At 33.0% G+C, this 24,755-nt stretch overlaps 1 protein-coding gene across 2 annotated transcripts in view; it reads left to right on the top strand.

Annotated features, from left to right (window-relative positions):
- LOC126815459 (endoplasmic reticulum aminopeptidase 1) overlaps positions 1–24,312 on the top strand; it is a 50,283-nt gene extending 25,971 nt beyond the window's left edge. For both annotated transcript variants that reach the window (XM_050541109.2, XM_050541110.2), the window contains exons 2-19: positions 1,083–1,710; positions 2,030–2,306; positions 2,990–3,110; positions 3,535–3,689; positions 5,705–5,818; positions 6,364–6,498; positions 12,540–12,671; positions 15,214–15,383; positions 15,557–15,639; positions 15,835–15,959; positions 16,370–16,425; positions 17,122–17,272; positions 18,620–18,693; positions 19,538–19,642; positions 21,738–21,905; positions 22,116–22,244; positions 23,232–23,313; positions 23,940–24,312. In XM_050541109.2, the coding sequence (XP_050397066.1) occupies positions 1,083–1,710; positions 2,030–2,306; positions 2,990–3,110; positions 3,535–3,689; positions 5,705–5,818; positions 6,364–6,498; positions 12,540–12,671; positions 15,214–15,383; positions 15,557–15,639; positions 15,835–15,959; positions 16,370–16,425; positions 17,122–17,272; positions 18,620–18,693; positions 19,538–19,642; positions 21,738–21,905; positions 22,116–22,244; positions 23,232–23,313; positions 23,940–24,083 (2,849 nt within the window). In that variant the 3' untranslated portion in view covers positions 24,084–24,312. The remainder of the gene's footprint in view (positions 1–1,082; positions 1,711–2,029; positions 2,307–2,989; positions 3,111–3,534; positions 3,690–5,704; positions 5,819–6,363; positions 6,499–12,539; positions 12,672–15,213; positions 15,384–15,556; positions 15,640–15,834; positions 15,960–16,369; positions 16,426–17,121; positions 17,273–18,619; positions 18,694–19,537; positions 19,643–21,737; positions 21,906–22,115; positions 22,245–23,231; positions 23,314–23,939) is intronic.
- The last annotated feature ends 443 nt before the right edge of the window (positions 24,313–24,755 follow it).

Genomic DNA, 24,755 nt, shown 5'->3' on the forward strand with positions numbered 1-24,755 from the left:
CACAATATTTATTCGATTTTGATGTTGATGAAACTTAAAATATATGTGTCCCAAAGATCTCAGTCCGATTCGATATTTGCGCACTTCAGACATAACTTTCTGGATTATGGTCCCCGATTGTACGTAAAATTGCTTTTGTTTTTAGATTGTTCTCTATCCATCTCTTGTAAAATGTGGGCACATCTTGCCTGGTAACCGCTGGTTTATAATTTTTTTTGAGTGGGTCATGTTCCCACCATTGATCCAGTTGATATGAAATGACCCTATTCCTTTCTAAAATAAAATCTCTTTATCTTCCGGCACCAAGGGAGCGATATTGAAATGGGATCTGTCCGTAAAAATTCGCCAAGCCATAGCCCCATAAGTTTTCTTTAAAGTCAATCATAAAATATTGAAATGGGATCTGTCCGTCCGTAACGATTCGCCAAACCATAAGTCAGTCGCAAAATTAAAACTTTCTTCGAGGGGTTTCCGGTAAGAAGTAAACACTTTAAAATGTAGTCTAAAAGGGTATAGACCCTTAAAGATATAATTTATTATTTACTAATTACGTGTATTTGTAAAATGTTGATTATCAATAACAAGTTGTATTAACTATAAAGGATATGTACCAGTGTAGAGAACTGCATTATTGCATTTTAATTATTGATTAATATATTGTAACAAGTGATGCAAAAAATGGCAAATTAAATTATTTAAAGAGGTATTATGTATGATTTAGAGAAAGAGCTGGCTGTTCTTGCTTTAATAGTTCAAAAATTATTTTATTCTCAGCGATGTGATAAATTGGCACTTTTATCAGATGTCTGACTAATGATGCAATTACTTTACTATTAATATATCAGAATAGAAAGCATTGTATAACTATAATCTGCAGTCTCTGTGAGTGATGACATGTGTTTTTGGAAAATTATTTCTTTACCTGGCCATATTATCATTTCACACAGATATGGGAGACATTGTCTAATCCTGCCCTGTAATAGACATACTTAGCTCTCGCATAATGACTCTTTAAAATTGTAATATTATATTATTTTTGTATTTTTCTGTTATTCACCTCTTTTAATTGTTTTATTTATCAGGGGATACTATATTACATAAGAAGTCAGTGTATGAACCCACCAGGCATCAGAGATGTCAGCAGCTCATCTGTAGTAGGACCTGGGCAATAGTTATTCTTATACTTCTTGGTATGTTGCTGGTTATCATTGCATCCATTGCTGCATTCGCTCGACCAGAGTGTAAGGCATGTGCATCAGCTGATCACTGTGACATCAAACCCATTTCGACCGTCGCACCAGAACCAGAATTCATAGCAACCAACGGAAAGGAATTTCCATGGAAAAATATACGTCTCCCCGAATCCATCCTGCCAATAAGTTATGATGTCTTCATGCATCCAAATATCTCCACTTCAGTCTTCAAAGGAAGAGTAAAAATCATGCTGGATATTCAACATGAAACTGATTTTATTGTGTTTCACATCAAGGATTTGAATATAACAGATTACAGTATTACAGCATCTGGAAGTAATGTTATTGCTCGGGAATTTATGGAATATAAGAAGAACAAACAGTTTTATATTTTATTGGAAAGGTCACTGAAAACATCTGAAAATGTACAACTAGAGGTTAAGTTTGCAGGTCAACTAATCAGTAAATTAGAAGGCTTTTATAAAAGTACTTATAAAACTAAAGATGGAGAAGAAAGGTAATTTGTTTTAGATCAGAATCTCATGACTAAAATTAGTCTCAAACGTATGTAAAATGAAGTGAAAAACAGTTCAACGTCTACTTTTTTATATGCCATGCAATGTACTATGAGGTAAATTTTACATTGCATTCCCCCCCCCCCACCAGTCGCTTAAGAGAGTTTGGAGTACATTTTGTTTTAAATGACATTGGGATATTGATTATAGATTGGTAAGCAATAATAACTAGAGTAGGATGATTAACTGTAATCAGTCTAGTTAAATACTCACTTCTCTCACTTCTTGTGCTAAATGGATAATTTTTCAATTTATTTTCAGGCATATTGCGACCACACATTTTGAACCGACTGCTGCAAGAGCTGCCTTCCCTTGTTTTGATGAACCACAGATGAAAGCTACATTTAGAATGTCTATAGTACGAGACAAGCAGCATGTCGCTTTATTTAACATGCCATTATTATCTACCAAACCAGCTACGGATAATAATCTAGTTATTGATGAGTTTCAACTCAGTAAGAGAATGAGTACATATCTTGTTGCTTTTGTGGTTTCTGATTTTGATCATATCAGTGACACCACCAAAAATAATGTTACGGTAATTAAAGTCATGATTTATTTTTCTTACCAAATACATAAACAAAATTGTGTATTATTGGTTTCTCTGACTGTATAATATATCAAGGTTTGAGGGATTAAATATTTCATCATTTCATTGTGGCCAAAGATGATTTTTGGATGTTGGGTAATAATGTCAAAATGATAGGTTAGATGAGTTAAACTTGAAAATAGAAGTAGTATAGAAGTTTTGATATGTAAATGTATTTATTTGTTTTTGTATTTTGTCCAAAATTTACATATTGAAGCAAACTGGTTCAAAGTAAATTCATGTTGCTGTTACAATCACTGACACATACATGTACGTGTAGAGTTAGTGCATGTTAACTTCTTCTGTTTGGATTAAATTTTCAATACAAGCTGTGGAATCCAAAAAAAAAAGGGTTGAAGTTAGATTGAAATAAGACTAAATTAGAACTATTATAAAATAAAAACTACTGGAGCATACACCACAATATGTGTGAGTATGAAAATTCATAAGTTAATTTCAAGACATCAATTTATGTTACATTGTGATTGAAGGTGAAGGCCCACTGGATATCAGAGGTACTAAAAATTATAATTCCCCCCCCCCCCCTTAATTTGAATATTATGGTCATGATTTGAACTTAATAATGGATGAGAATTTGGTTGTTTTGATTTTATTTTTCTGATGTGTTTTAGGTTAGTGTATATGCTCCTAAAGATATGATAAATCAAGCAGAGTTTGCTCTAAATTCAGCTATTAAAATACTGGAATATTATGATGAGTTCTTTGGTGTACCATATCCTCTTCCCAAACAAGGTAATTTCCATCAATATTGTTATTATTTTGTAGGGAAAACAACATGGTCTAGAACATTTGTTACTGGGATACTGGAAGATAAGATTTTTCAGACAAAATAAAACATCTTCAGGCAAAAGAAACATATTTTCAGACAAAAATAACATACTTTCGGGTAATATTAAAAGATCCTACGGACAAAAGTGCTATTTTTGTCGTTATTTATTGATAAATTCCTGCAAAAATATAACAACCCTATGCACTTCGTGCTTTGTGCTTGAAGAAATATTTCCTGTATGTATGTCTTTTTTTTTTCTTTTTTTTTTTGCAATGAATATGAAGATTATGAAAATTCTGATAAACATTCAGCCCAACTATTAAACATTTATTGTTATTTGACTTGAAATTCGTTTTGTTGTTTCATTTATTACATTTTATTTTACAGATTTAATAGCTATACCAGATTTTGCAGCAGGAGCTATGGAGAACTGGGGTTTAATAACATATCGTTTAACAGCTTTATTATATGATCCCTCCTCATCATCTTTATCTAATAAACAATGGGTAGCTACTGTCGTGGCACATGAATTAGCTCATCAGGTAGGTACAGGTTATATAATAATGAAATAAATATCTTACTGAAGCAATGGTTACCAGCATTTATCACTTCATTAACCATTGCTAAATTAATGTAGTGATGTGTTTGATTAGTTATTTTCCCGTGTCCAGTTTCTTCGTTGACTTAAAGGTGGGTTTAAAATGAAAACAGACTTTTTGTAGGAACCATGGACATATCTTCTGTGTATGTTACCCTGATTATGGATTGAAGATACTTGATTGGCTGAAAAAGACAAATTTCAATTCCAAATAAATTCAGTTTTTTGCTTCTTTGTTTTTACCATTTTCTTAATAAAAACGAGAGTACCATCGTCGAAACGTTACCTGTAAATAAACCAGTAATTGTTATTCCATAATAGTTTTTAGTGTGTTACTGTTCATTTACTAAATGTTGTTCAAAAAAGAACGCACATATAAAGGTGCATGCATAAAATTTGGGGCCATAATCCAGAAAGTTATGGTCTGAAATCCGCAAATATCAAAAGGGACTGAGATTTTTGGAATATAAAGATATGTTTTAAGTTTCATCAAAATCTGATAAAAATTGTGACCTCTAGAGGGTCCATAACCTTTGTGTTACATACTTATACACAATATACCTTGATATGCCATATTTCTACACTATTTGCGTACAAGGGGCGGCCATTATGACCGTCAGTTTTTGTCCGATTTTCTCGAAATTAGAACTCAAGATCTTTGGGATATAAACATGCATTCCAAGTTTCATCAAAATCGATGAAAATTGTGACCTCTAGAGGGTCCACAACCTTGATATACCATATTTTACACTATTTGCATTCAAGGGGCGGCTATTTTGTCCGGCAGTTTTGGTCCAATTTTCAAGAAATTCGAACTCAACCATCATTACGGTGTAACGTTGATATAGTAAAACGTTTTTTGAAATCGGATAAAAATTGTGACCTCTAGAGGGACTACAAGCTAAAAATGCGATTTTTCATACAAACAAGGGCCATAATTCAGGAAGTTACGGTCCGATATGTGCAAATATCAAACGGAACCAAGATCTTTGGGTTATAAACATGCATTTCAAGTTTCATCAAAATCAGATCAAAATTGTGACCTCTATGAGGTCCACAACCTTGATATACCAGATGTTTACACTATTTGCGTACAAGGGGCGGCCATTTTGTCCAAAGTTCTGTTCCAATTTTCTCAAAATTCAAAATCAACAATCATTAGGGTGTAACGGTGATATACGAAAACGTTTTTTTAAATCGGATAAAATTTGTGACCTCTAGAGTCTCCACAAGCTAAAAACAAGATTTTTCGTACAATCGGGGGCCATAAATCATGAAGTTTTGATCCGATATATGCCAATATCGAAAGGAACCAAGATTTTTTGGAGATAAAGTTATATTTCAAGTTTCGTCAAAATCACATAAAAATTGTGTCCTCTAGAGTGTCCACAAACAATATGTAGACAGATGGACGTCTGGACGGACAGGGGCGACGACAATATATGTCCACATGAAAATGTGGGCGTATAAAAATCACATTATTTATAATACATAAATCAATATTAAAAAACATCAATAAAGTGATTGTGGATGTGATCATTGAAATGTAGTCCTAATTAGTCATTTATAACAGTTGTTTTAAGGAAGATAATTTAATTTATTGACACTCTAGAATTAATAATACCTTTTGAAACATTAAAAAACTGTAAAGTATATATAGAAACATGTAATGAAATATTGTTAGATTAACTTCAAGATGTTGCATCTGTCTACTATTATTATAGTTTTAGATTCTTTGTATGAAATATAACTTCTGGTATTTGAAACAATTTCTTTAATCTAGCATGAATAGATAACAGATGTAATATTTTGATTACAATATAAGTAAATTGACCATATTTAATTCTTTTTCATTCTTTAAATTCTCATGTATAATTTTATTTATATTTATTTATATATTATTGAAATGCCATTTAATGGAAATAAATAACTTGCAGAAGTGTTTGTATGTATTTCTAGTGGTTTGGTAATCTGGTAACTATGGAATGGTGGGATGATCTCTGGTTAAATGAAGGATTTGCATCTTATGTAGAATATCTTGGTACTGATGTTGTTTTACCTAATTTTAGAATGGTATGTAGTAGCTATAGTATGTACTCACTGTCATTCATATATTTATATATGCCAAGGTCACTACCGTCCATCCATGCAATTTCTCTTGAACATTCTACATGGCAAACTGCAGATTATTGTTCGTTAGGCACTGTTGTATATCCAGCATTTCCAAAAGGTGGTGATTGCAAAAATATTAATTCCTTCCTTAAATTGATAATAAAGAGAGTTATTGGGCGGCAGAAAAACACATAACACAATTATATAGAATACAAATAGAGCAATAGAACCCTGAAAATAACTCAAGAAAGATATTTTCGGTGCCAGGTTTTGTGTGTATCTTGTGGGAAGGGGTTTGGTCCCCTCTTCCTAAATATGCCACTGAATCTGAATAGGTCACACTATATAAGGTAATAATGATAAGCCTTTAATAAGCAGTAACGTGTGACAATGGTAGTGAGATTTGACCTCACCCTGGCACGCCACTGATAAATCAAAAGCTTATAACACTCAAAGATGTTTACGTTTTGCTTCCTACTGTATTATTATTTTTATTTTACTTTCAGACTGATCAGTTTATTGTCAATGATTTTCTGGTAGCTTTAAATCTGGATTCACTGAGTACATCTCATCCTATACAGACTAAAGTTTCAAATCCTGATCAAATTAATGAAATATTTGATAACATATCATATAATAAGGTTTGTAAATGTTTTCTAGAATTAAAGATTAAAGAAGTCTTTCATAATTGAATTAAGTAAAGGCTTTCTCATATTTGAGAACCTTGGTTTGACCTTCATTTCAAGAATACAAAACCCTATGTGTACAGTTATTGACGCAAAGAGACCAAATATGGCGAATAGTTTACTATGGATAATAATATTTTATTATGATTAATTGAAATTGAAGAGCATACTGTGAAAGGAGAAGACCAGCTGTTTTAGATTCTTTATATTTTATCTATGCTCCTCCTAAAGAATAAGTGGACATATTGGCTGTGACACTGTAAACAAAAAAAAGCACACATGGTACAATATTCTTCTACATTCTTAATGTATTTACCCTACTGTCTGTTCCATGTGATACTACAGCTCGAAAATTGCGTGACATTTCTTCAATTTTTATTATACGCCCACATTTTCATGTGGACGTATTATGCCGTCGCCCCTGTCCGTCCGTCCGTCCACAATTTGTTTGTGGACACTCTACAGGTCACAAATCTTATCCGATTTTGACGAAACTTGAAATATAGGTTTATCTCCAAAAGATCTCGGCTGCTTTCGATATTGGCATGTATCGGATCGAAACTTCATGGATTATGGCCCCTGTTTGTATGAAAAATCACATTTTTAGCTTGTGGACCCTATAGCGGTCACAATTTTTATCCGATTTTGTTGAAACTTGAAATGTAAGTTTATAACCCAAAGATCTCGGTTCCTTTCGATATTCGCGCATATCGGACCGTAACTTCCTGAATTATGGCCCCTGATAGTACGTAAAATCGCGTTTTTAGCTTGTGGACCCTATAGAGGTCATAATTTTTATCCGATTTAAAAAAACGTATTATTATATCACCGTTACACCCTAAGGATGACTGAGTTCGAATTTTGTGAAAATGGGCCCAAAATTGACAGACAAAATGGCCGCCGTTTGTTCTCAAATAGCGTAAGAATATGGTATATCAAGGTTGTGGACCCTATAGAGGTCACAATTTTTATCCAATTTTGTTGAAACTTGAAATGTAAGTTTATAACCCAAAGATCTCGGTTCCTTTCGATATTCGCGCATATCGGACCGTAACTTCCTGAATTATGGCCCCTGATTGTACGTAAAATCGCGTTTTTAGCTTGTGGACCCTATAGAGGTCATAATTTTTATCCGATTTAAAAAAACGTTTTATTATATCACCGTTACACCCTAAGGATGACTGAGTTTGAATTTCGTGAAAATCGGCCCAAAATTGACAGACAAAATGGCCGCTGTTTGTTCTCAAATAAGGTAAGAATATGGTATATCAAGGTTGTGGACCCTATAGAGGTCACAATTTTTATCCAATTTTGTTGAAACTTGAAATATAAGTTTATAACCCAAAGATCTTGATTCCTTTCGATATTCGCACATATCGGACCGTAACTTCCTGAATTATGGCCCCTGATTGTACGAAAAATCGCGTTTTTAGTTTGTGGACCCTATAGAGGTCATAATTTTTATCCGATTTAAAAAAACGTATTATTATATCACTGTTACACCCTAAGGATGACCAAGTTCGAATTTTGTGAAAATCGGCCCAAAATTGACAGACAAAATGGCCGCCGTTCGTTCTCAAATAGCGTAAGAATATGGTATATCAAGGTTGTGGACCCTATAGAGGTCACAATTTTTATCCAATTTTGTTGAAACTTGAAATGTAAGTTTATAACCCAATGATCTCGGTTTCTTTTGATATTCGCGCATATCGGACCGTAACTTCCTGAATTATGGCCCCTGATCGTACAGAAAATCACGTTTTTATCTTGTGGACCCTATAGAGGTCATAATTTTTATCAGATTTAAGAAAACGTATTATTATATCACCGTTACACCCTAAGGACGACGGAGTTCAAATTTCGTGAAAATCGGCCCAAAATTGATAGACAAAATGGCTGCCGTTCGTTCTCAAATAGCGTAAAAATATGGTATATCAAGGTTGTGGACCCTATAGAGGTCACAATTTTTATCCGATTTTGTTGAAACTTGAAATGTAAGTTTATAACACAAAGATCTCAGTTCCTTTCGATATTTGCGCATATCGAATTGTAATTTCCTGAATTATGGCCCTTGATTGTAGGAAAAATCACTTTCTTGTTAGCTTGTTCTCTATCCATCTCTCGAAAATGTGGGAGTATCCTGCCTGGCAGCCGCTGGTTTAAAATGGCTAAAACTTTGTGAAATACCTGGAATAGTCATCCCATTGCTTTCTGTCTTGTGAGACCTAAGTTCAGATCAAGCTATATAGCTTTTCTCCCTTGAAAAATCGTGGTTTGTTGACATCTTGGTACTGAAAACAGCCATGTTTGGCCTAGTTATCTAGAAGAGCCTAAGCGAACAAGGGGTGCTAGGTTGGCTTTAAGTCATTTCGCACTTCTTGGATGTGTAGGTGGTTGTTTTGGTCCAGTAGAATATAACTTTTTGAAAGAGCTATTTACTGGAACCCAGACCACGGTTGTTTGTCCCACTGACTTGAAAATTTAATTGCCCTCCTCCCGAGGTTTGTAACTTTTTGATATCGATATAAGCTACATACAAATTCTAACCTGTTATTGTGCTGACATGTGATGGAATTTTGGAAGGAGGCTGCAGGACATACTCAAAAATAATTTGGTCCACAATATCCATTGGTTATGTTGGTTTGCATTATTCAGTGGAAATTTTAAACTTAAGCTAAGGAGTTAGATATTTTACAAAAACATTTACACTTTATCGCAAAGGTTACCATTCCATATGCTACTGAAAATAAGTGTTCTGTAATACTATGAATATCAATGATGTAATGAACAGTAAGGAATATTAAAATACTGTTAACCATAAAATAGTGTTATTGTAAACATATATATATTTATTTTGCATTAAGAAACAGCCCTGAAACCAATTGAAAACTAGACCTGTGATGATGAGTTTCACCTGCGCCCGTACCCTTTAGCGGACACCTTTTCCCGTACTAATGATACGGTTTAACAGATTCCAATACATGTTAAAAAATGGACGCGAAATAGCCATTTATCAATACATATTAAAGTGTGGAAACCATACAAAGTGACTATTGATAAATCGGCCATCTCTCGGCAATGGATAAAGTTGGAGATTATTTTGTAATATCTGCCTGATTGTATATTTGTATACAAGTCGTCTATTTCTCGGCAAAGGACAAAGTTAAGAATTTTTTATGATACCAACATGATTGTATGTCTTCATAATATGAGTTAAACGAAGTTAGTAAATAGTATTAGTAAAGGGTAGCGACTAACCGTCTTTAGAACAAATATTTGTTTTTTAAGGATAAAAATAGTGTTTTGTTTTTTCAAAATCGCTTCATTTCTGGTAATACTGGAAATTTTGGATTAATTGGATTTTATGGTGGTTTGTATAAGCTATCAAATGGTAAAATGTCTATTAAACTATAAATAAATGTGTTGTGGCAAAACAATGTAAAAGGTTACTCTTGAACAATTGCCCATTTCTGGGCAATGACTGAAGTTAGAAACTATCTTTTGATATATATGTTTGCAAGAATACATTTTTTGCCACAATAATATCGGTGAGCAATTGGTTACATCTAAGGAACATTCACAGAATGGTGCAAATTTTTATAAAAATCGAACAATCATTTATTCTTTTATGGGCATTGCCTATTTACCGGAAATGTCAAAAATTAAAAATGAATTATGGATTTTCATTTGCTCTTATACATGACTTATATATGCCTTTGATAATAGTTATGTTTCAGCCTTAAGATCCAAGGGGGTTTGGATGGCCGAATGGTTAGCACGTGCGTGCTGTGCGTGCTGTATCATAAGGCCTGTCATTGAGTCAACTGGCGTGGTTTCAAATCCCTGGTTGTACATGACAAGGACTAGGGTCGCCTGTCTAACCTCGTGGGTTTTCGCTGGGTCCTCTTGTTTCCTCCAACTGCTAAAGATCCCTACACCCAAGCGAATTATTGAAATAAAATTAAACCATATGTTAGTCCCGAAATGACCTAGTTGGTGTCGAGTGGACGTGAAACCCCATTTCTCTCTCTCTCTTTTAAGATCCAAATTGCAGGGTAACGAAAACTTCTGTCTTGTTCTGCTCATTTTCAAGGGCAACTAAATTTCGACCCCTAAAAGTTTTCCGAATAGGTAAAAATAATGCACATTTTCTAAGAATACTGTTAATTCTGGGTCAGCTTGATAATTATTACCCAGTTTATATGCTAAAAAGCTAGATCTAGGACGGAAGATGATTTAAGTAAATTTGTGTTTGACAGCTGATCAGTACATATATGTTATCACAAAGTTTCAAGCAAAAATTTTGAGAAACTAAAATGCTTTCTAAAAATGCCACATTCCCAGACTTTGCTCTTAAACAAAACTATAAAGTCTCAAAAAACAAAATTCTGAATCATTTTACCCAATGAAATTTACATGCGTCATTAGATTAGTAAGGAGAAGAATCCTATTTACTTTTAGCAATTTCTGTTTATTACTTCCAGAGTTATGGCCCTTGTTTCACTCTGTTGCACTTTGTGAAGGCCCTAGCTTCTATCTAAAGTTATCCCCTTCTTCATTAGCCCAGTTTAGGAGCAGAACAGTAGGACATTAAACCCCATTTCATTTCTAAAGTTATCTGCCGATTTGGATGAAATTTATATGTGCCATTTAAGTTAGTAAAAAGAACAATCCTATTGTATTTTAGCAATTTCCGTTTATTATGTCTAGAATTATGGCTCGTTTCACGCCAAAAGTTATCATCCGACTTTGTGAAATTTATATGCATTATTTGAATTAGTGAAACCACAAAGCCTATTGAATTTTAGCAATTTACAGTAATTACTTCTAGAGTTATGGCCCTTGTTTCACTTTGTTATCATCCGAAATGTATGAAATTTATATGCATCATTTAAATTTGTGAAACAGAGGTCTACTGAATTTCAGCAATTTCCGTCAATTATTTCTAGAGTTGTGAACCTTATGAACATTTGAATGACAGAAGTGATCGTCCGATCTGTTTGAAATTTATATGCATTATTTAAATTAGTAAAACAAAAAAGCCTGTCAAATTTCAACAATTTCTGTAGACTATTTCCAGAGTTGAGGCCCTTGTTTCAGTTTGTAGAACCTTGTGAACCCTCAAACGACAAATTATAATCTGATCTGTATGGAACTGTCTTGTAAAGGCTCCCAATTACCTACAAAGAAATAAATACGTGACAACCCTTGTCGGCCGCTGGAATGATCTAGCTGCTGTGGGCGTATGTTTCGTTGCCTGGCAACCTATTTTTGGGCAAAATAAGCAAAGTGAAATTAGAAAAAAAAACCCACATTAATCCAAACAAAAACAAAAACAATATTGTTTCACACAGGCTTCACAGTGTGAAGTACTATTGTCGCGAAACGAACAGGCGAATTCTCCTTCACTAGACATTTCTAACCGAATGCACCTAATTTGTAAAGTACCTGTCTACGCAGTCGTAATGTTTATGTTCTGAGAAAGTGACAATGTCTAAATATGTGAAATTTACAAGAGAATACTGGATTTTATCGGAGGTCTAGTCATTTAGGCTAAAGGAAGAAATCAAAGGGATGAAAATTCCAGATATGTCACAAAGTTTTAGCCATTTTAATTAAAAAATGGAGAAAATATGGCAAGCAATTTTCGAGTCGGAGTATCGTCTGGAACAGACACTAAGCCATGTGTACGAAGAGACACTATTTATTTGTAACAGAGACCAACTTTTACCCCGCGTAATAGTTGTACCCCGATGACATCACAGACAGTCTTGATTTGTTAGTAAAAGACAAAATAAGATGTACCTTGTATTTTGCATTGTTCAAACTGTTTCAGGTAATGAATAAAATATAAAGGATTTGCAATGACTGGACATCTTTATTAAGTGAATTGTCCTTGCAGGTTCGTAATATTTAAGTGCATAGAACATAGAAACCAACAAACTTCCTTGATAACATTTTGTATTTATATTATTGTTGTTTTATACATGTTACAGGGAAGCAGTATATTAAAAATGTTAAGAGAATGTTTAGGTGAAGAAAACTTTAAGAAAGGTTTATCAAGTTACTTAACAACGCATAAATATGGAAATGCTAAAACAAGTGACTTATGGAAATCATTACAACAGGTAAATAAAGTTTGGTTTTTTATCCGTTTACTGAAAATCATAGTCTAGATATTACCGGTAAATACATTGGTTTGAATATGTATTCAAAACTACCCAATTAAATATATCTGATTTGACCTAAATGACAGTAGTTGATTATGTATACTCTTCAAAAAAAGTAGGGGATATTCAGAAACAATACAAAACTGCGGAAATGCACTGTTGTTTTTATTAGAGGTAACCAGTGTATGTTAAAAACAGGCCAATTGCCTACACATGAACATAAACAGTTCATATGGGTGGCTTATCTGACGGGCCCCATTTCACTCGCAAAGAGATACACTGTCAAAAGTGAAAATGAACGTTTGTGTTTTTTGTCTTAATAATGAGTAATTGCTCCACCAATCCTCAGACATTCAGCAATTCGTCATGGCATGCTCCTAATCAACCGTCCAATCACGATTTGGGGCAATCTGACCCACTCCTCTTGTAGTGCCACGGCCAATTCTTGCAGTGTTGTCGGTTGACGTTGACGTCAACGAACACGTCTCCCGATCAAATTAAATGCAACACACTATAGCAAAGATACACTAAACAGTAAATCTTATGCAAGAACGGATAGGAAAGGAAACATGGATAGGATAAACCAGCAAGCGGCAGTTTTCATCAACCCTTCCTTGAAGTGTCAAATTTGACAATGAAGCCCTCCCACATGTTTTGCGCTATTGCGTGTGGCATGTGCAGCTCAGTAGTTCTGTTGGGGCGATAAGTTCTTCATCTGCGAACATACTCTCAAAGCATGTCAAGTGTCCATGACTATATATCATATCACAACCTGCATAGGTAGGCCTATTTGCGTTTCAATATCCCCTACTTTTTTTGAATCTATACTAATATTTCGGAGTTATGACCCCCGAGCGAAGCCGGTCTGTTTGGGGTTGGCGGCTACACTAGGTCTGCCCCGAGTCTGAAATTTGGGGTATAGGGGTAGCTCGGACCGGGGAGTAACATAGGCAAGGTGGCGTTCGTCTACCACTTCCCGTTTCGGAGTTATGACCCCTGAGCGAAGCCGGGTATCCTGCTAGTTGTATATAATTGAGAATTGAATTTCTAAATGGAATATCAATCAACAAATGGTTCAGTTCTGTTCAGTATTTACAAAGATTTTGTGAATTAGAAATTTCCCAGCAATTGGCTTCTTCTGCAGACAATATAAACAAGAAGTTAGGAAAATTCTTTCGACACAAGCTGGGTGATTATCTATCATTGATAATTTGATATTTATTTTCTTAAAGATACATTATATAAGATTTAGATAAAGAGCGGACCATTCTTGCTAAATAGCTCAAAAATAGATAATGTAAAATGAAAATTTCATTCAAATTGATCTATTCTGATCCAAGTTATCAGTGTTTGTAGTTTTGACAAGATATGTCATTGTGGTAACCAGGACACTGGTATTATCGAGACTTTCCCATTTTTAAATTGAATTTTTAAGTGGCGAACCAGTCTAATCTAATTAAAATCTTGAGTATCCGATGGCATTGAGAATTGATTATGGTCTTGTTTTGTTAATTAATGTCTAATTAATAATTTAGATAACATTTCAGGACTAAAGAAAGACCTGCAACAGGCAGATTGAGCTCTTGCATAATGTATGTTTAATTAAATGTTAAATAGTCAGTTGGGATAAAGTTCAGAAAAATTAGATATTGTCCGAAAAATACAAATTACTCTCAGTCTCAGCAGCTTTTAATGTCAAAAGAAAAAAATGCAGTTTTATCAAAAGTGCTTTCTCTGACCAGTGTTAATAAATTATATAAAGCTTAAAGTAGCTAAGTCTCTAACTCAATATCATCCAAGACCTTCGACAATGAAAACACGAATTATTTGTCAATTTTAATCAACATTGGTGTTGTGATCATACCAGAAAAAGATTGGCTTCTGATATCTAAATAAACATTTTACGATTGGTACACGAATTGTGTACCATAATGCGTTTCAGCATATCATCCAAGACCTTCGACAATGAAAACACGAATTATTTGTCAATTTTAATCAACATTGGTGTTGTGATCTTACCAGAAAAAGATTGGCTTCTGATATCTAAATAAACATTTTACGATTGGTACACGAATTGTGTACCATAATGCGTTTCAGCGCAATTTGTAGCAAGCAACTCGAAGAACGAGGTTAAACATGTTCCACAAGTCATGTCAAACGGTGATCCCCATATTCGTATCTGGAGAACATGCGCAATAAATACTATCGGTGTAGACTAGAATAACCAGACACTAGAGATTGCCATTGGATTGAGACTTCTGGCGTATTTCACCGAACATAACTGCTTTGAAATTAGAGTAAAAACGGGAACGATTGAATGTAAATCAGTTTATTTACATTCATATTACATTATTATATACGTTGCGACCCCATTTGTGTCAATTTGTAGGTCCCAAATATTAGCGATTTAGCTCCTTTAAAGACAAGTATAAGCGTAATGACAGAAAAATTCTACTGAGGTTGTTTTACATATGTATGTAATGATACATTTTGATATTAGGTTAGTGGAAGTAATATTAATGTAAAAGATGTTATGGATACATGGACATTACAAATGGGGTATCCATTGGTCACCATTAAAAGATCAGAAGATTCAGTAACCCTTGAACAGGACAGATTTCTATTTGATCCTAATAGTGATGAAAAGCCTGAATTTATATCACCTTTCAAGTAAGTTTTTTTTGTTTAGCCCTTTGCCTTTTTCTATAATAGGAATACAAGAAAGTTTAGTAAAATGTATTTTGTATTATATTTTGTTTTGATCAACTCTAAGATATATTTATAACATTGATATATCCTTCCATCCCCATACAATTACAATTTATTTTGTTTTCTTTACATAGTTATCAATGGTATATACCTTTTACTTATATAACTGATAAAAATCCAAGTCACATTCAAACTATATGGATGAATAAAACATCAGGTAAGTTATGTTCTGTTAAATGTATGTACTTTTAATTAAAGTTATTATTATGATGATGTTGATGTTGCTGATGTATTTGAATTACCTGGAAGGTGTTTTGTCAAGGAATCATTGATGTGTTCCTTTTGTGTATTCAATCTGACCAAATAAACAGATGTAACACTATCCTGTTTTTGTTTTGTTTATATATTTTAGTAACTATAGAATTTGATAAAAGTAATCGCTGGATAAAAGGTAATGTCAGATTAAATGGATTTTACCGTGTAGATTATGGTGATATGTGGCATGAAATTATTAAACAACTACAGGATAATCATAAGGTAATGTAAAAGTCTTTTAATAATAAATATATTAGCATTCACTGTCTGATAATAAAGATTATTGCGTTGATTTCAGCATACAATACTGTTTGGAGTCTAGCACTTTATAAGAACACTAATTATTATTTTGTTTGAGAATCCATTCTTGGCTTTATTCTGCCTTCCAAAAAGGAATGCGTGTTTATGCTGGGCAAACTTTGTTTATGTTGAATTACTGGTATTAAGTTATGTTATTATGGACTTTTATTTTTTCTGGAATAAAAATAAATTGTATGAAATATGTTAATTTAAACTTGTGAAAGAGAAATTAACAGAACATAAAAATTCCTTAATATTATATAACTCACTTATAGAATTTCATTACTCTGTCATGTACTACTGTTATTCTCAAGTTTTTGTTTTTTCTATAGGCATTTAATGTTGTTGATAGAGTAGGTCTAATAGATGATGCTTTCATGTTATCAAGGTATGTATAAATATTGAAAAAGTTGAAGAGAACAGAGCTAATTTGGTGAGACTTATTTGAATGAGTTTAATTATCACATCCATTTTGAAGACCACCCTCTTGCTCTAAGGATATATTTCATCAACAGATACATACAGAACCGATTGGTAAACATATCAAAACTATCAAGTAAAATAGATTCGTTAGCAAAAACATTATATCATTCAAGATACACCATTAGCAAGACAATGAATGGATAAATAGATATGCTATGACATTTCCTAAGATAGCAATAGCAGACTCAATCGGTTGATGTTTTGTAATATATACTCTACTGTGGGCTTAATATGCAATTTGATTTTTCCTGGGTCATAACAAGTATCATACATTTATTGTTCCATACTTTATAGAATTTCCTAAATTTGAATATAAATAGGAGAATACCTTTATAATATTGAATTTTGATAGGGTTCATCCTTAGCCCAAGTGAACAATCCCGCCAAGTTTTGAAAAATTGCATTGGGAACTTTGTCCTGTATTATGTTATAAACTCAAAGATAACTTAGCACTGGAAATTTTGGATCTAAAAGTTTTGAAATGTGATAGGTTCTTCCTTATATGATCAATTGTCAGTTAGGGTTTTTACAGGGGTTTTTTTTTACCCCCAGCATTTTTTTTATTTCTGGAATAGATCTAATATCATTTATCTATAAACAGATGTAACAAACTAGATGCTAGAACTGCCATTGAAATAACCAAATATATGGAAAATGAAACAGAATACATAGTATGGTCAACTGTTATAACAGGACAATTTAGGTTTCTCTTATCACAGCTTAGAAATCAGGAGTCATATCAATATTTACAGGTAAGATAGATAGTTATACAGGCCAATAAACTTATTAACATTTAGTAGATTTGTTTATCAAATTTCTAGCTGGATGTAAAACAATGTTGTTATTTCAAAATTTTTCCTGCCAGACATTTTTACTGAAAATAAAGGGGCATAACTCTTACCGTTATTGAGCAGACAGATTCAGACCACAATTAAAAATCATTTGTCGACAAAATATTCAAATTCGTAAGTAATAATAATATGTGCACCTCGTTAATTTTTTATATTTAATTGCCATGCGGTATTCAAATTTATTTTGGTAATTTTCCTACAAAATTACGTGTTGTCGTAATACGACATGTTTCAATTTGTTTGGGCAGTAACTGCCACTCTACGATGCCGAGCGAGTGACATCATTGTCTAAATAATAGCATTCGACTCTCGCACTCGCTTTCGTTTAAAACAATTACATGTAACTATTTACACTATTCCAAATGAAATTTTCGTCAACATTTCTTTATTTAAAAACATAAACCCCTTTCAAAATATTATCATAAATCTTAGAATATGACATCAAAATAGAATCATTTTTCTGAAATCAGTCTTCTCGAAATTGTCACGTTTCCATCTCTTAATTTCAAGTGTCGCGAGATTTCTACTTTCGTTTCAGTTATTGTATTATAACCATGGGCTTGCATTGTCTAGTATTTATTGTATATTATTGTATATGTGTGTGTGTCTGCGATATCACTTCTGTGGAAGCAGACGTTAAAGCACCAAGATACTACTACTACTGTGTGAAATAGCTTTATTGAACGTCCGCTTCCACCGAGGTGATATCGCAGACAAGTTAATGGATATATTGATTTGGGGTGTTATATATTATTAGGGTATGTGACATATATATATGACTAGTTCCTACATGTTGTCGGCCAACATCAAGGAGATTAAAATGTCCGACAATGGAGAAATCACAGGTTAATCATGTAAATTAAGTTTATAATTAATGGATTGATACATTGTCTGACAAAGGAGAAGCAATAACTTCGGTTCAGGATTGGATTGATGAATTGTCCAACTATGGATTAAGTCGGCCAATCAAGGCAGATTAAGTAGTTATTTAAGATAGGTGTATAGGCGGTATAACATGATAGATATGTTGATCACTTAATTGCCTATTAAATATTATTCACCATATCTTGATGTCCGATTGAGCATATTCATGGTCGGACATTTGGGAAATAGCGTAGGAAATGCCCAGAATATACGGGTGAAATAGCATCACTGATCTAAAATAATGATCTAAGTGATAGCTCTGTATTATTCAAAATTTAAATAATCAAAAATCTATTGTTTTAAAATGAGTATTTTTATTTTCAGAAATATGTAGAAAAATTGATATCAAATCAGATCAAGGCAGTAGGATGGAGTGATGAGGGAACGGTTTTACACAAGTATGTTAACATATTGAAAAAAGTTTAAAAGAGCTGTGCCAGATATATTTTTGTGATTCAAACATAAATACTGTGTGATAGAAATATATATGCTAGTTCAGTTCAACTACGGGAAGCTTGTGTCACTTCTGTTTGCAGAAACACATACCCGGTATTTTCTTTTCTATATGTGGATGTTGTTTAGCCTGCAAAATCCAAGTTATTAGCTAGTGCCTGAATAGCTATGTCTACATACCTGTATACATATATAGCTGTCCCACAAAGTGGGGATTTTGGCGACATTCCACCAGAAATATATGGAAACTGAAAGTTTGTATTTATTCGAAAAGGTAACCGATGGTTGTACAACTGCGGGATATTGGTTTCGAAAATCATTCCACTAATTTGTTTGTTTCACTAAGATTTATCTTGCATATCTCCATTAACTTTAAGAAAAACTGTTTGGGTAATTTTTCAGTTTGGTGTTTAACTTGTATACTTTAACTCACTTTCTTCAATGGGACTTCTCCTTTAAAGTGCAGTGCTGCATCCATACAATTTTATGTTGTAAAAAAACAACCAATGTGTATATTTTTGAAGATTGCTGTTTTGATTCTTAATAAATGCTGGTTTTTATCCAATCACTTGTGGTTTTATGCACACTCTCCCAAGTGAACTTTAATTATATTTTGGCCTGTGAGCTTTGGGGAATTAAGAATATTGGAAACTCAAAATTGGTCCAAGAAATGTTTTTACTTGTTTTGTGTCATATCTCAAATAACGGACATGGATCTTCATTTATGGTAGCAACTAGACGGAGCTGGTCACATATGCTCAGATCTCATGTCATATAATTCTTCTTTAGGTTTCTGAGAACACGTATTTTAGATATAGCCAGACAAATTGGTCATAAAGAAACTATTGAGAAAGGAAAAGAATTGTTTTTACGCTGGAAGACAGAACCAGAGAGGTAAAGTAAATGATGCCACATTTTAATGTCCTTGCAGTTATCCTCAGTTTGTATTAATATGACAAACTAACAACTATGATAATACACTGGAATCTCACTATAAAACAGTTTGCTATATAAGACAGCTGCTTTCAGTACACTGCTTCTAACAGTGTTATAGTAACATGGTTAGTACAAGTGGAACCGAAAGTCAATGTTACAGTGAAGACCCACTGTATTACTAAATTTAGTATATGAGTCTAGCTATAACAGTGTTGTAATAAACGGACCCTAGTGTATGATTATTTATAGATGTATCAATTTATAAGTGTGAAAAATCACCATATGTTTTGCACAAAGTAGCTTGGTAGGTACTGACAAAACTCTAAATTTTATTTCTATATACATGTGAAGACATACCCCCAGGTATGAAAAAACAGGAGACCAGCAATGAAAAAACAGGAGAATCCAGGAGATTTTTATTTTTTCATCAAATAACTTCATTTTTATTGATAATAGGCTAATAGTCTAATAGTAATACTAAATGTCTTTAGCACTTTTTACACTGTGCACTCGTTTTTGCTGCATACAACAGTGAAAAAATGAAAATTCCCTTTGGGTTTCGGGTCAATAATTTAAATGACAGAAAAAAATTTTTTGAAATATTTTGTGAAAATATTCATAAAATGCTATCCAAAAGACTTTAATACGGTACTCCAAAAAGTGTTTTCACTTCAGTCACATCTGAGTGACATCATAATAAATAAGAATCGGTCGTACAAATTTTACAACTCAAATCCGCGAATACTATCCAGGTAAAACTTATAAAAATCGTAATAATTTGAATGATAATATATAAAATATTTATAATCTTGGTAATATCATATAAAAACCAGGCTACATTTAGTCGAAAGTAGCAAATTTCAATCCCGTTTTCTATGGCTGTTATCGCGTGAATGGAAATCGACGGAAACGTGACGTCAGAGCGGTATTTTCCCGCAAATGTCTCCCGTACGTAAACGGTAATTGTGCTTATATTTCGATAACTTTTGAGTCAGATTATTTGCATATATTGAGATCGATATCAAAGTATTATAATACAATCGTTAATAATATATTTAAATGAAAAAGCAATCCAAAATCGCAGATAGAAAGTCGGCTAAATTTCAGACAATGGCTTCCGATTTCACGCTAAAGTCACGTGGCATGAAGTGTTTACTCTTCGCCGTTGAATTGTCAGAATTGCATAGATAGACGTTTACTAGCCATGGGGAAAATTATAGTTATGGACAGAACCTTGTACAGGTCTCTTTTTTATTTGATACGCTCATGTACTCTGACACCATTACAATATACTTTATTTACTCCAAACAGTACTAATCACAAACCATATTACCGGAATTATAAGTTTCCGGTCAAATTCAGCCAATCATGAAGTCGATTTATGAAACGGAAGTAAGGGAGTTACCTCCCTTTGAAAGTAAAAATAGCATTTGGCATGACCATTTTCCGTGAGAAATTTCCTTGGCCCCCCTGGCTACGGGCCTGACCCTTACGTGCAAGCGAATTATTGAAATTATTTTTATAGGAATATTATTGGCATAAATTTGAATACCAAATATGAAATATAGCGAGGTGTTCCTATTTTTATTATGCGCGGATATGAATACCCGGTATTTTGTTGACATTTTATAAAGAAGAAAACGATTCTTATTCAGGAATTTCTGCATTCATTTGCTGCCATATAAACGAAGACACGTAATTTTGCAGGAATATTAGTGATCAGCAAACTTTCATTCAATGTATTACAAAAATGAGTTATTTTATAGGATTGTTTATGTCATAAATTTGAATACCGTACGGGAATTAAATATGAAAAATAGCAAGGTTTACCTATTTTTATTACGTACCAGATTTGAATATTTTGTTAACACGTGACTTTTAATTGTGGTATGAATCCGTCTGCTTAAATAACGCTAAGAGTTATGGCCCTTTATTTTTGGTAAAATGTCGGACAAGGAAATTTTTTTTAAATCCCATCACTGCTGTACTCTGTCTCAAAATTACCTAAGTTTTGTCAAGTGGACGTTAAACCCTGTTTCTATCTCTTTTTCAGTATTAATCAGAATATAAAGAGTATTATTTTAAGAATTGGTATTGAATTTGGTGATGAAGATGATTGGAATTTTGTATGGGAGAAGAGTAAAACTACTTTAATACCTTCAGAAAAAGATACCTTAGTTCGAGCCTTGGTATATACAAAAGATGTTCGTATTATTAATATGTAAGTTTATTAACTGCTAATGTATCACATATTGACTTATTTTCAAATGATGGAATTTTAAAACTTTTTGTATGAAATAAAGAGAATTATGCAAATAAAACTAGGTAAAGTTGCAATTCTGTGCCAATCAATCTAAACATATCCACAATATCAAATTATTACAATCCCGGTATGCAAATAGATTGTTAAAATTATGCTTACTTTTTACAGGTATTTAAATAGGGCCTTGAATGATACCAAGATAACAGATATAGTTTTGAGGGCAATGAGTAAAAATCCTGTTAGTCAGATTTTTGCCTGGCAGTTTCTCCAAGAACATTGGCAAGAACTGTTTAAAAGGTAAGCTTATTGAGAAGTTTCCAGTAATGCATTATTCCATGTTAATTAAACATACTGGCACATAAAATGCCAATGGCCATATTAATTCATTCTTCATTATTAAGGGGATGTTTTGTGTGTATAAATGCCCTTATATTATTAATGTTTGACAACTACTGCTGCATTACAGTTATATTATACGCCCACATTGAAATGTGGTCGTATATTGTCGTTGCATCCGTCTGTTCAACGGTCTATTCAATCTAAGGTCCACAATTATTTGTGGATGCTCTAGAGGCTAAAGTTATTATCCGATTGACTTTAATTTATACACAGTGTTTAAGGCCATGAGACGATGAAGCCTATTGATTTTCAACGATTTCCAATAATTACTCCCAGAGTTATGGCCCTTGATCACTCTAGAGGCTAAAGTTATTATCTGATTGACTTTGAATTTATACACAGTGTTTAAGCTTTAAGCCTATTGATTTTCACTGATTTCCGATAATTACTGACAGAGTTATGGCCCTTGATCACTTAGAAAAATCTTGTTGATGCTTTAGAGACCATAGTTATCATCTGATTGATTTTATAATTATATACCATATTTACGCCTGGATATAATTGTTTTGATTAACTTTAGATTTATACACAGAGTTTAAGGTCTTGAGACCTTATTGATTTTCTTGAAGAGCGAATTCCATGATATTACATGTAGATGTTTTGTATAATAAACGTTAGCATGGGCCAAACAAATTCTTATGATTACTCTTAATCAGATTTTAATGTATTATAAATGTTATATTACCGACAAAAGTAAAAAAATTGCGACAACTCTTGTTGACTGCCCGTGTGATTTAGCTGCTGTGGGCGCAACTTATCTTATTTCATTGTTTGGATCCCCAATTAGATTTAGAGATATTTTAAGCTTTTATTATAACTTGAAACTAGTAAGACTTGTTGTTTTGTTTATATAATTATCTAATTGTATGTGTTTTATTGCAATAGATATGGATCCGGATCATTTACTATGACTGGTATTGTACAATCACTAATTACCACTTTTAATACACAGTTTTATCATGATCAGGTTAGTCTTCATGTACTCTTTCCTTATACTTAATTCTAAGATCTCCAAGAAAAATATGAAGTCCCTACAAATCTGTTTCTCAGTCTTAACCATGTCATAATAAATAAAAATTGACAGCGAACTATGCCAGCAAGTGAACAAGTGAAATCCCATAATGGAAAGTGTACCAGATGAACGGGCACGCCTACCATGCTTGTGTACAACATCTGGCAATGCTGCTGTGTGAGAAGTATGATGGAAGTCATTTCTAGGGTTTGCTGCTATTTAATCCTAGTACATATTGTAGTCGGTTGGAGTGGAATTAGCAATTTGAGGCATCTAGCCCCTTGTAACCTATTTCCTACCATTCTTTTGTTGCTATTTAATCCTAGTACATATTGTAGTCGGTTGGAGTGGAATTAGCAATTTGGGGCCATCTAGCCCCTTACAACCTATCTCCTGCAATTCTTTTGTTGTTTGTTGTAGATATGTGAGGCTTTTTGTAAAGGCAGTGTCATAGCCTACTAAGTGTCCCCTAAGGGTCTTGGGAGTGGACTATTTTCCCCAATTGCAGGTCATCATCCTTGACTGGTTTAACCTGGAAACACTCTCCCAAAACTAAATTTATTTTATTTATATATTTTCAGGTAAAGAACTTTTTTGACAATAGAGATATGGCTACTGCTAACAGAGCTGTACGACAGAGTTTAGAAAGTATTACCTCTCGTATTGATTGGATGGAGAAAAATTCTCATTTGATTGGTGATTGGTTAAAAGAAAATTATTTGTAAAAATCTTTTAATGTGAGATAAATTGTTATTATTAATATTATGTGTATACATATGATTGGCCACATTTAACAATATGTTGATAAAAAGAAATATTAAATGGTCTTACTCCTACTGTTTGCAGTTCACTTCAACAAACTAAACTAAATTTTGTCAAAGCATTAAATTATTTAAAAACACAACACAGTTTATATGGAAATACAATCACTGGTTTATAAGTATAGCACGACGTTTCGACAAGTATTCTCTTATCGTTATCAAGAATACTTGTCGAAACGTCGTGCAATACTTATAAACCAGTGATTGTATTTCCATATAAACTGTGTTGTGTTTTTAATGTGTTCAATCGCTAAATGCCACTCAAGGATTATTAAATTATTTATTGGGGTAATGAAAGCTTAAACTGCATTTTAGAAAAGGGAAATTAGCACAAATTCTCAGTAGTTACAGAATTGATATACAAATAGTATTAGCCATATCAAATATGTTTATAATATATATATATATATATACATACAGTGTTTGCCTTTTATTTGTGTATATATATATATTTGGGGTTTTATAAATTGGACCAGGATATAATTACAATAAAATACATGTTTATTGTCATTTTACTTGAAAAAAAAAGAAAAATTCCACACTTCTATAACTTAATTAGAGAACCTAACAATAGTT

The sequence above is a fragment of the Patella vulgata genome, chromosome 3, assembly GCF_932274485.2.
Source record: "Patella vulgata chromosome 3, xgPatVulg1.2, whole genome shotgun sequence".
Lineage (NCBI taxonomy): Eukaryota > Metazoa > Mollusca > Gastropoda > Patellidae > Patella > Patella vulgata.